Consider the following 13,200-nt stretch of genomic DNA (forward strand, 5'->3'; position numbering starts at 1 on the left):
TAATTAATAAATAATGATTCGGATAAAGATAAGATGAACTGAGGTTAAAATCTATTGGGCATTTAAAATTCATTGTTTTGTCATTTTGAACGGCCTCTTCCTGATTGTTTTCTCTCCGTTATTCATTTCACTTCCCCCTCTCTTATCCCTTATCCACTTAAGAGTCCCCCCCGGACACTGCAGCAGCCAGCAATAAGGTCCCTGAGGTCTGGACTATGGTAATGGTTTCCCTTCCCAGACTGATGTTTACATTATGTAAATATGGAAATGGACATAGTGATGTGTAATGCCACAAAGAAATGTGATTAGGTTTGTTGTGCAGTGCTATTTTTGTTTTGTTTGGCTCACTTCGAAATATGGTCGCTCGAAAGGGCTGTTTACTGAATAGTGGACCCACTGAATGCTACAGCTACATGGGTCGGGGGGTGCCGTTAGGGTTCTAGGTTCTAGTATTCTGCTATTTTAGGAAGAACCATTTTTAGCCACAATTTGACAATTCGTCAAACGACATCTTGATGCTGTCCTTTACACTGGCTCACAGTGAGCAGTAGAAGGGGTTTTAAACTTCTGTCTATAAATCGCTCAGTGGTTTAGGTCCCGGTTACATTATAGTAACGTTAATGGAATATACACCCAGTAGGTCTGTAATGTCTTGCAGACTGAGGTCAATTAGTGGAGTCTAGAGTTTAAAGCAAACACTGTGAAGCAGAATTTAGCTGTTACGCTTACAAAGACGTCAATATCGTCATTGTCTACAAACCATATCATATCGCGTTGGACTGGTTCCACTGGTCGTGCGCGTCGTCTATATAGCACTGCCGTTACTTATCAGAGCTCCCGGCGATCGACCTCGTCCGCCATTAGCCTACCTACGGCTCGAAAAAATTCCACAACATCCTACGCGGTCTCGCGACACCGTCACGTGTACATTCTGATGCATTAAATTGGCTCAGAGACGGAGATCGGATTAAAAAAAGACACCGACGTATCCGCTCTCCCGGCTTTAAAGGTAGAATGACGCAACAGCGCTCCCGGATCTAGTGGTAGAAACGCGGTTATGCGCTCCCGTCCTTAATGGGTTAATGGTGCTATGAGTCTTGCTCAAGGTCACCTCAGCCAAGAATGTGTTAAGTATACAAAGCCCTTCGACCTTTACATGGTCTTTACTGTTCAACGGTATGTCAGGTGTTAAATTATTTGGGACCCCAAAAAGTTAAACGCAATGATTAAGTCACCATACCTGTGATGGGATGACATTCTGGATGTCTGTAGAGATTTCTTTATGAAATTCAGAGTCAGTCTGGCTGCTTAAAGTATCATCACCCTCCATTATGGGGCAGCTATGGGACATTTCATTCGCTGTTTTATTTCTGTGGAAACAACATAGAGAACTTATGTAGGGTAATATTCTCATTGGGACTTATACGGTATATGGCTCCGAAAGGGTTTGTGCGGTGTCACCTGATGAGAATGATCTTGACTTTAGAAGGAGCATTATCAATGATGGTGGAGGCATTCTGATGACTGCGTCCATACAAGATCTGACCGTTGATCTATAAATCAAAACAAACCAGTGGTGCACTTTATACCATCCATCACATGAATCTGATTTCCGTCAGCTTCTTCTCCTGTTTCTTGTCACTCATTCCCTTCCTACACATTTCTCCCCAGCTCATCTCTGCTCCTCCATCAGTCATTGCAAGAATTCCAAATTGCACCAACAACCTTCAAGGGGTCATTTTTCCTTTTAAGTCCTGTGTCCATTTTTGCCGCTCTCATCTTTGACACCTCTACAGTGGAACATCTCAAGGCCGTACAAATCAGAAAATCGGGTGAAAAATTCCTCTAAATCTGAAACTTTGCTGTCATCACGCGAGACGCCTGCATATCACGTACAATCTCAGCATATCTCACGAGGTGTCAGTTCAGAGCTTTAGTGGAATAAGTCTGATGCTCTTTGCTTGTTTGTTTGTTTTTTGGACAACACTGATCGAAATAACGCACTCTAAAAACAGTTGGGTAAAAAAGAACACAATTTTGGTTCAAAAATGGACCAATCCACTAATTGGGTCAATTTGACCCACTTTCTTGCGTTGTTTTGTACAAACAGTCCAATTTTAGGGGTTGTTTTGTACAAAACTACCCATTCTTTGGGTTGTTTTCTGCATACATAACCCAGAAAGTTGGGTCAAATTGACCCAAGTAGTGGATTAGTTAATTCTTGACCCAAAATTGGGTTATTTTTAACCCAACTGTTTTTAGAGTGTGGATTGCCGTCTTACATGACAGCAGTACATGCAAGACGTCAGAAGATCAGAACCTAATTGTGAGCGTCACAGAAATATCTCATGAAACTGAAAATCCGATGTTGACCAATGAGCGCACTCTAAAAACAGTTGGGTTGAAAATAACTATAATCATTTTGGCTAATTGGGTCGATTTGACCCACTTTCTTGCGTAGTTTTGTAGAAAACAACCCAAATAAATTGGGCTGTTTTGTGCTAAAAAAAAGTTGAGTCGAACTGACCCAAGTAGTGGATCGATCCACCCAAAATTGTGTTATTATTAACCCAACTGTTTTTAGAGTGTCCTGGACTGGATAAGTATTTCACCTAAAGATGTTCCACACTACATTTCTGCTCTCTTTTTCACCCCAGCATCAACCATTCTCTATCCTTCTTACCTCTAGTAACTCATCCCCCACCCATATTCGCCCATCTAAGCCAGCTGGTCCTTGAGGGTCTACATCCGCCACGTAGACGCTCATGCGGGCCCTGGAGCCGTCCTTATTGCCTGCAAGGCGGATTCCCAAACCATGTTCTGCTGTGCGCTTCTCCAACTCAATCATATGGAGCTTCCCTGACAGGCTGCCATAACGCTGGAGCATCTTTTCTGAAAAGTGGAGAGACAGCGTTAGCAAAAAAAAAAAAAAAGAAGTGATTGTTAGGAGAAGAGTAGACGATGGTGAACCTCAAAACGCAAAGCATGCTGGAGGTAATGAGTGACACTTCACGTGGCGAGCAAGCGGCACACTCCAGAGGGGCTTGTGTGGGTGTGTGTTGCAGCAATTTGTCTGGAGGGGATGATGTCAGACATGCTGTCGGAGTGCTGAAAGATGACTGTGTTCAATACAGAATGCACAGACACATCCAGGATGACAAATGTGTATGTGAGAGATGTGCATGTTCACTTCATCACTGTAATCATAGTCACATACGAGACACAGGAGAGTAGACGGTCATTTATTTGTGGATTTATTGAGGCTTTATGATGTTTTAATGAATTCAATTTACAAAGTTCAACTAACTGCATGATTTGTTGCTTGGGGAGATTGACTCAAACCTTCATAAGGAGAATGATATTTGAATCCTTGGTAAAAGGGGTAACTCGCATCAAGGGAACATTTGAATATGGGGCGCAAGGAGGATGTTTTGAAAACGTGTAGAGTTTCATCTAAGATTAGTCGACGAGTCACGATTACATTGAAGATCAAAACTGTCGACGATTAATTTACTAATTGAGGTTTATTTTTTCGGAGCTCTCTCAAAACTACTTCTGCACTTCCTTCCACACAAGGAGTAGCTATGGCTAACTGGCATTGGAGCTCAAAGGTTTGGGAGCTTATCCTCACAAGGGTCGCGGGCGTGCTGGAGCCTATCCCAGCAGTCTTCGGGCAGTAGGCGGGGGACACCCTGAATTGTTTGCGAGCCAATCGCAGGGCACACAGAGAAAAACATCCGCACTCACAATCACACCTAGGGGCAATTTAGAGAGTCCAATCAACTTACCTTGCATGTTTTTGGAATGTGGGAGGAAACCGGAGTACCCGGAGAAAACCCACGCAGGCACGGGGAGAACATGCAAACTCCACACAGGGAGGCCGGAGTCGGGATCGAACACACGACCTCTGAACTGCGAGCCGGACGTGCTAGCCAGACGTGCTAGCCAGTCGTCCACCGCATCCACCGTGCCGCCGCCAGGACGTTCCATTTTTCCATAAAAAACTCAGTTTATGTATTTTTTTTTTAAATCAGGAAAATGATTTTAGTTTTCATTTTAAATTTTATCAATTTATTTTGGAGAAATCAATACAAAACAGACACCTTCGATAACGGCGCCTGGTAATGAGCAATATGGCCTCCCTCCATGTTTTGGTAGGAGTCACGACAGGGACCGATCACAATTTGTACATTCAAAGTCATTGTTGCCACACTCAGCGGTAGAGTCGGACTTCTCGCTGGAGCTTTGGAGCTCTGAATTTTTCAAAGTCGGTCCATCCATCCATCCATTTTCTGCACTGCATATCCCCAGTAGGGTCGTGCGCTGGCGTGCTGGATTTTTTAATGTCCAACTTTGAACACGAACGGGTTTGCGTCGAATACGGCCACACTCGGCTGTAGAGTCGGCCTCCTCGCTCGATGAGGTGTTCATCCGAAATTGCCGCCCACTCGCACCGCGGCGCTGACGGCTTCATGAATTGTCTGCAAGCTGCGGCGGACGCGAACGTACTCGACGGCACGGTTACCTCCTTGAGCAATGCCTGTTACTTTTTAACACCGCCACAGCGGCTCCTGTTAGCTGGCTGGCTGCCGGCTCCTTGGCTACCGGCTGTCGGAGCTGCCCAGGCGGCTCCTGAGACTTAACAAAACTTTAGCGTAGCTAAATGGCCGAAAACTACAACCAGTCACCTCCGGGGTTTGTGTGCACATTCATGCTCGTGTCCGGTGTAAGTGAAGAAGCGACGGGACCGTTTTTTTTCCTTTTGTGGAGGTGATCATGTTTTTTTTTCCACATATGAGCTCACGTTTAAGAGAAAATATTTTGCAAAACACTTATATTTTCACAGGTTGAAGTGGACAAGAGTAGTAATGTGCATTTGAATTTTGGTGCTAAAAGAATATGCTTCTATACATTTTTGTGGATCATTTATTTTTAGTTTCAGGTGCCCACGTCATTTGATTTTTTTTTAGATTTGTTTAATATACGTTCAATAGACGTGAAGCAAAGCAAAACCTATGCAAGTATTTATTGTAGTTCTTTAGCGCAGTGCTTAATTTTCTTGATTTTACTGTAGCAGTTTCCACGCTCTTCTACATTTAAAACATGTTTGATGCTTGAGAAGCGTTAAGTATGAGTATGAGTGTTAAATTTTGCTTGTATTTAAACATAGTATTCATGTGCAACTATGTGCATACATTTTGGTTCCATTTTATGCACTAAACGTTTACAGCAGTCACTGTCCTGTGAAAAACACACATTTTTTCAATTTTCTTATTTTTATGTGAATGGTGTTTCCGTGTTACAGACATCGCATTAACATAAACATTTATTTTTTTCCAAAATTGGACATAAGTGTTTTTCACAGGACAGCGACGATATGATGCAATCAGCTGAGTAATCGCAAAAATAATTGGTGACTAAATCATTATCAAAATGGCAGCCCTAGCTCTGACAACACTGTCACTTGAATTGAAAACTCGAAAAATAAAAAGTCTTAGCACAAACCTGGATGAGTGAACAAAATGTTCGACAGTCACGGACATATCCCCAAATCTGGTAAAACGTCTTTCCAGAAGACGAGCTGTTGGAGGTGCAAAGCAGCTCCACATTTTCTCTCATTTTTGCAAAGGCAATGTGTCCCAATACTTCGGATCACGTAATGCACGTATGTGTGTTAAATTCTAGTTCTGTACATCTTTAGAAGACGGTCTGAGCAAAGTTTGCTTACTTCTGCCAGTGTTGTCCTGATCATCAGAGGCCGCAATGTTTGGTGTCTTCACAGTCACGGGGCTTCGCCGACCTGCTCTATTGGAAGTCTGCTGAGGCACCTTGGGAGAGGTTTTGCATTATTGAACAGGCTGTTGGAGATGCCTCGGGGGATCCTTGAGGCATGAGTTGGACTACCCCTGAGGCCTGTTCAGCATGCTTGTGGGAGAAAAACTGATGCCTACGATGCATTAATGTGTGCTATTTGAATGTAGGCTATAAATAACATGAAAGATGGCCAAAATCATGCATTACTTTTTGAACACCGTTTACAAATGCATGCAAACTTACTTCAAAAGAGCACACTGTTTATTCTAGCGAGTTATGAATCTCCATCAAAGAGTGCAAACAAAGGGTTCGAACAAACAAGGTATCTATGAGGGACTTTCAACAACAAGGGCTCTATCCACAAATACGTTAATTAAAATTTGGGGAAAATTGGCTCGGCACAGATGCTAATGCGGAGCTGCTTTTATTTAGTATCCTGATTATCCCCAATGATGCACACAGGAAACAAGGTACTAACCTTAAATGGAGTCGGAGTGAATGGGTTTGTAGGGGAGAGACTAAGGAACAAACCGGTAAGATGCTGCACTTCCTATGATCATGAGGGGAGACACATAGATGCCAGCTCTAAATGCATCATCACCATTAAAAAAAAAAAAAAAAAAAAAAAAGAAAAACACAGCATCCCCGCCAAAGCATATTCGTTTGTCAGAAATGCCACGTAGGTGTGAATGACTCATCACTATATACAGCAGTCCCAATACACCACAGTCCAACAAAGGTGTGGGAGGAGAAACATTACATCACAGCCTCCTTGAAAAAAAAAAATTCCAATAAAGTCTTAAAGACACGGCAAACATCATGGCACTGGCAAAATGAGCTTTTACCTGGCCCTTGTGTGTGTTGGATAGCAAGTTTGGAGTTGCTCTTTCGTGGTTGGGAAGCAAAGGTGACTATGGGATAAAAACACAAGCAAGATCGGATGGGTGGATGGATGGACGGTTGGGTTGGTTGGTGAGTGTGTTAGTTTGGATATCTATCTATCTATTTATCTATCTATCCATCCATCCATCTATCCATCTATCCATCCATCCATCCATCCATCCATCTATCTAGAAAGGTAGTTAGGTAGCTGGATCGCTGGATAGCTGGATGGATAGAATAGCTACTGTGGATAGCTAAATTTGATAAAGTAGGTCATCAACATACTAGTAAGAAATACATCTACTGTATATTAGTAAAGATATATGTGTAGAGATGACAGTGTGATATCAGGTTTTAATATTAATAGGATAAATATGGACGAATGTACGGAGAAAAGGAAAGGGAATGATAAATGTATGAACCGGAGCCTCAAAGGACTCAACTGTGACACAACTGTGATGCATGCATAGGGTGCTATAAACTTAATAGATTAATAAGAAGCAAACAGTGTTGTACTTTGGGGGTGATCGTAAGCTGTAGCCTACCTGTGTTCCCTGCTGTCTGGACTGAATTAGCAGGTCCACACAGTCTCCTGCCCTGCGGATAGCCTCCACCGCCTGCTCATGGCTGGCATCACTCAAGTCCACACCGCACACCTTTGGCCATAAACACACAGCATTGCTGTCAATCAATTCTACTTACAGGCGACACCGTTAATTACTGATACACGTTCCAAAGCGCTCATATACAAGGGCTGTATGCGCCCTCAGGAAAATAATAGATAATCATAAATAACGTTTTAACCGAATCCTGCAAGTCACCTCACACACACGGGCGTTACCTCCAATATCCTGTCTCCAACCTGGATGGTGCTGTTATGTGCTGCTGGGCTATCAGAGCTGATGTGCTTGATGAAGATGCCCCTCATCATCTCGCCACCACTCAGCCTCTGGCCCATGCCTTTGCCTCCCATGATGCTAATACCAAGGGACTGGCCTGGAGCTCGAGTAAGCTGCACGCTGTAACAGTAAAATACACACGCACAATCGTGACAAATTCACCAGGAGTATGGTGCCGTATTGAAGATGGGGAACCCTGCAGGAGTTTGTCCACCTTCACCAAGTTCAAATCCAACCCCATGAATATGAAAATCAGTTTTATTTTACAATTTAAGTGCAGTATTTTTCTTTCACAATAACATTCAGATTTGTAATAGCCGAGGGAGAAGGAATGGTGTGCATGAAGGGAAAACGTAAATTTTATGTTCAGGTGCTCTAGTTTTATGCCCATATGTAATATAATAGAAAATTGGAAACTCAAAAGTTGACTTTCTAATTGTTTGAAACAATATCTGCCATAGGGAACAATGGAAGCTAAATGTCCGTATGTGTTCCAAGGTAACTCTGTCGTCATCATAAAATTTTAGGTTACAGGAAAGGAAATTGTTTTTGGTATATTTTAACAACTGTCAAATATGTGCATGAATCAGGGCCGGCCTGAGCCAATGTGGTGCCCTGGACAAGGTTCTTCTATGGCGCCCCCCTCTGTCTGTGATTATACATACACTTACCCCAAGAAAAAAAAAAAAGACGATTGCTTAAAAAAAACAACCCAAAAAACATAAAAAAACAAAACTGATAAATACAATACAATACAATTTTAATTATATGCTAATAACAATAATAATAATGAATACGCTAAGATGCGGGCAGCGCGGTTGACAACTGGTTAGCACGTCCGCCTCACAGTTCAGAGGTCGTGGGTTCGATCCTGGCTCTGGCCTCCCTGTGTGGAGTTTGCATGTTCTCCCCGTGCCTGCGTGGGTTTTCTCCGGGTTCTCCGGTTTCCTCCCACGTTCCAAAAACATGCAAGGTAAGTTGATTGAACACTCTAAATTGCCCATAGGTGTGATTGTGAGTGCGGATGTTTGTCTCTGTGTGCCCTGCGATTGGCTGGCAACCAATTCAGGGTGTCCCCCGCCTACTGCCCAAAGACAGCTGGGATAGGCTCCAGCACTCCCCGCGACCCTTGTGAGGATAAACGGTGTAGATAATGGATGGATGGATGCTAAGATGCTAATATTAATACACAGTAAATTTTGTAGAGTACATTTTACACTAAGATGACAATATTTGGTCCCGGTTTGCAGAGTAAAATTTGAGAGTAAAATATTCTGCGTAAAATTACGCGGAATATTTTACTCTCTAATTTTACTCTGTATATATCGATTTTTTCGAGATGTTTTATTTTATCCCTCCATCTTTAAAACTAATGTCAGTGTCAGATAGCAAGTTACTCAAAAAACATGTTTTCATTTCCGGCACTTTATGAAATGTTAGGCATTAAACATTCAAACCTTGAAAAGACAACACTCAAGAATGCCAAACATGCGTGGGAATGGTGTGAATGTATTTCTGCTGTTTGCCTGATGGAGGCTTACTTGGCTTGAAACAGTACAGTGAACAATTACAGGAAGGACAATTAATCCACCGCTATTTATTTTCTCTCCCTTTTAGCTTTCTGTATTCGCCGCCTTGGGCTGAGTTTTACAGATTAAGTCAAAACAATAGAATATCATACCTGCCGAGGGGAGACGCACAAAAGCGGCTCTTTGCACACAGTGCAGCTTATGTGATTTATCCAAGTGGGATGCACTCACAAATACCATAAGAAGAGCTTGAGATGGGCGTTAGTAATATGTCTTTAGACTACAATGTGCTTTGAACATAACCTGAGCACATTGAAGGATAGAAGCTAAGAGGGCGAATAAAATGAAGTACATTAATATGAATACGTACTATTGGAAATACACGTTAAGTGGCATCAGCGATTCACTGACCTTCTAGGTTGATCCCAAGACACAGGGGTGCGAGAATGAAGATCTTCTGCCTCTTCGTTCGCATCCACCTTTATCAGTACTTCGCCATCCACACCATTCTCCTTTTTCTCTTCGCCCTCTGGTTCTTCCTCACACTTTTTGTGAAGTAGAGATTTTGGGTGCTGATGACTGAGGATAAATGCACTGGTACTTTAACAGCTGAAATAATTGCTGTACTTTTGTTATGAAGAAAATTAAAAGAAAACGCATTTACTACATAAATATTAACAGTTAACCGAACCTGTTTTAGGAGGCCAAAAAGTCAGAGTCAAATTTTGCGATTCAAGATTTTAAAACAATAACACATGTAATAAAACCTATTTTATACAAAGGCTTGAAAATAAATCACATTATGCAAAAATGCTATTATCTTAGGCATAATACATGTATTGAAATTGAAACAATCATAACTGCTCATTATAACAATAAAGACTGAAACACATAATTTGCGTTTAAAGTTTGAAAAATTATTCAGCCTAATAACAACATTTAAGCATATGAAGAAAGTGTATAATTTGATACTGATGGAAATCAGTTTTGCTTTGGGCTTTGCTGGACTTGTGTTCATTTTGTTTTATTCATGATAAAGAAAGCACATTATGGGGGAAAAAAATTAAACTGCGGCACCAACCAAGTCCTGCCAAAAAGTATCTTTGGCGGGCACAGTACTTTCGGTTCAAACAGTCCTTAAACACTCAATTTTCAGCCAGTGAGGTCACAGCGAGGTAGTGTATTTGTGTGTGTGAGAGATTTTTTTCATGAATATATTAAACGGTGGAGGGGTTGTATTAAGCCTGTTGAGGTGAGTGATGGTGTTGCTATTTGCACACCATGAGCCTATAGCCCGTTCGCTTACGCTGAAGTAGGCTGAACAAATAGCTCCGATTGGGCTGGAAGGGAGGGGGGCACATCCAAAAGGGAGAGCACGAGGACAGGATGAAGGCAGGAAGGAGCGGGAAAAATGAGGCGAGAGAGCCGACCGGGAGAAAGAGTTTGAAAAAGCGCAGTGACAAAGTATTGAAAGATGGCCATGAAGAAAAGGCTGCGGAGAGAAATGGAAGCGAGGCCGGGGGTGGTGAGGACTGGCGGGGGTGTCGGATGGAGAGAGAGAGAGAGAGAGAGAGAGAGAGAGAGAGAGGACGGGTCGGGGAGACGGAGTGAAAGCGGGGACAGACAGAAGCGAAACAATTCATTTTCGCTGACAGTCAGCAATGAGATCCATAAGCGAACAGCTAAATATAACTCAAGCGATTCAACATGCAGGCGGCGAGCGTGAGAGGGAAAGAGAGAGCGAGAGAGCGAGAGAGACACGCACGCACGCTAGCCACAAAGGATGGAAAGGAGAAAATATGGACTGAGACTGGCACTGAGCATACTCATGGATAGGGGTAATTAAAGTGTCAGATAATAACTCAGCGCATTAGCACGAGAGAGGGCTGCTGGGAAAGTGAAGATGTGTGATGCGTTACACTCATAAATTCCTAAGGTGAACACATTAAAGAATTTACATTCCCCATAATGTATAGCTGCACATTTCACAGCCTCTCTGCAGCAAACATATCAATATGTGATAGAACAGCAGCCTTGCGGTCCAATAAAGTCATAAAGCTGAGACAGGTTTATCTTGCACCGGGTCGGGATTAGGTGAGCATGAATAATAGGTTGGGGGCCGGCGGAGCTTGCATTACCTCGAGTCTGGATCTGGACTCACACTAGGGTCTACGGCTGCGTCTTCTAATGGGAACGACGTTTTGCCCGCGGTCACATCTGGACCCGGGGTTTTACACTGGACGGGGGATCTGGCCAACGATTGTTCTAGTGGTGCGGGGGAGGAAGGTGGGTCTTCTCGGACGGAGGCCAGTGGGGGCAAACACAGTCGGGTACGGTGCTCATCCACCTGATGTGCTGGCACATAATTTATACTAAAGGAATGAAGGGTGGGATGAAAACATACACCGGTTACAAACAGGAAGGTGCAGTACATGGGTGGACAAGTTACATAAAAACTAGTAATGGCAAAATGAGGCTTCGAGATGATTCATGAACCAGTTGTCGTGGTTTTTTTTGTACCCTCTGTTCAACATAGTGCTGTAGTGGCTTGTCATTTCCTAAACCCCTTTTTTTAACCCATTACCAACCCAAAGCGCATAACCGCGTTTCGACCACTAGAGCCGGCCGGGAGTGCTATTGTGTCTTTCTACCCTTAAAGCCGGGAGAGCGTACGCGCCATTTTCTTTTATTCAATTCAATTCTCGGTTTCTTGACCAATGAAATGCATCAGAATATACACGTGATTGTGTCGTGAGCCTGCCGAGGACGTTCCGGAATTCTTTCGAGTCATAATGGCGGACGCCGTCGATCGCGAGAGCTCTGAAATGAGTAACGGCAGTGAAATAGACGACGCGATTGTGGAATTTGAACCAGTAGAACCAGTCGAACGTGATATATGGTTAAGATATATGTTTGTAGACAATGACAATATCGACGGCTTTGTAACAGAATAGAGGATGTTAATAACCACTCTATTTTAAAAAAAATTTAAAATAGTGCTTCGCTTTATTTTTACATCTTCGATTGAAACAGTTAAGATTAATAAACTCGGGCTTGTGTTGAATCCAAACGCCTAAGCTCTCAAATACTTTTGCAATTATGTTTCTATCTGCTTCAGGGGCTGAGATATTAATTATTTTGTAGGTGTTGAATTTCTGGGAAAACTTGAGGTTTTCGAGGGTAATTCCAAAGATGACCTTAGGTTCTGAGGAACTGTTGAGCCAGGCGCTTCAGGCCTTAATGGGTTAAACCAACAGTGACATCTAGAGGAGTCCAAAAAAATACAACAACTGGTTCATGAAGCAAATTTGAAGCTTCGTTTTCTCATCAGTAAAACATATCACAACATGAGAACACACTACATATGGACACAAATCGTAATAGAGAACAAATGCACTCTGGGCCAGAAGTATTTGGAGAATAAGAATAAGAATAAGATTATGAGATAAAAGAGGGCACATGCCAATTGTAGAAATGATTTTTTTTTTTTTTTTTTTTTTTTTTTTTACAGTTCAACACCGACTTTTTGATATCGGTGGTCTACTGGCTCTCGCTAAATTGTGCTGGTGTACCTTACGCAGTGTTTGGTTGGTAAGTGTCTTAACGATATTACATAATCTGAAACAGTCTATACAATCTTATTAACTTCTGATACACTTTACAATTTCCAAATGTTTTAAAAGATTAACTTGCACAAACATGCATCATGTTTGTTTAACTCCAGTGTCAAGGAGACATTAAACGCTCCCTCCCACTTCCCTCCCTTCTGCCAGCAAACACGCCGTTTGAATCGGCTGAACGGGCCAATTTCCTGCTTCCACTCATGATGGCAGATTGAATATGCGGCTACTAAACTGTTGTGACTGAGCCATGTGGACAGCCTGGCTTGTCTCAGCAGAAGCATTTTTTATAATGACAAGCCCTCACCCTTGCATGTCTGTCTTACTTGAAGGCTCGTCTGCCTCCACTCCCTGCTAAGTTTGTCTGCAGTGCTGTCAGGAGGAGGCAGTGTGAGCCTGTGCGTGTCTGCGTCTGTGTGTGTGCTCAACTTTCCTGCACATCTATGACTCGCTATT

General features: G+C 42.7%; 1 protein-coding gene across 13 annotated transcripts in view; it reads right to left on the bottom strand.

The window, feature by feature from the left end:
- The window catches only part of LOC147146359 (multiple PDZ domain protein-like), a 52,060-nt gene that overhangs the window by 9,953 nt on the left and 28,907 nt on the right, over positions 1–13,200 (bottom strand). For 7 of the 13 annotated variants that reach the window (XM_086033654.1, XM_086033659.1, XM_086033658.1 and 4 more), the window contains 10 exons: positions 11,263–11,496; positions 9,536–9,703; positions 7,538–7,715; positions 7,242–7,352; positions 6,660–6,725; positions 6,293–6,364; positions 5,729–5,828; positions 2,684–2,892; positions 1,462–1,553; positions 1,241–1,370 (listed from right to left, as the gene is read on the bottom strand). In XM_086033654.1, the coding sequence (XP_085889780.1) occupies positions 1,241–1,370; positions 1,462–1,553; positions 2,684–2,892; positions 5,729–5,828; positions 6,293–6,364; positions 6,660–6,725; positions 7,242–7,352; positions 7,538–7,715; positions 9,536–9,703; positions 11,263–11,496 (1,360 nt within the window). The remainder of the gene's footprint in view (positions 1–1,240; positions 1,371–1,461; positions 1,554–2,683; positions 2,893–5,728; positions 5,829–6,292; positions 6,365–6,659; positions 6,726–7,241; positions 7,353–7,537; positions 7,716–9,535; positions 9,704–11,262; positions 11,497–13,200) is intronic. The other 6 variants (XM_086033662.1, XM_086033663.1, XM_086033667.1 and 3 more) reach the window with 4 other exon arrangements.

The sequence above is a fragment of the Filicampus tigris genome, chromosome 6 (assembly GCF_054856515.1).
Source record: "Filicampus tigris isolate MCC_2025a chromosome 6, RoL_Ftig_1.0, whole genome shotgun sequence".
Lineage (NCBI taxonomy): Eukaryota > Metazoa > Chordata > Actinopteri > Syngnathiformes > Syngnathidae > Filicampus > Filicampus tigris.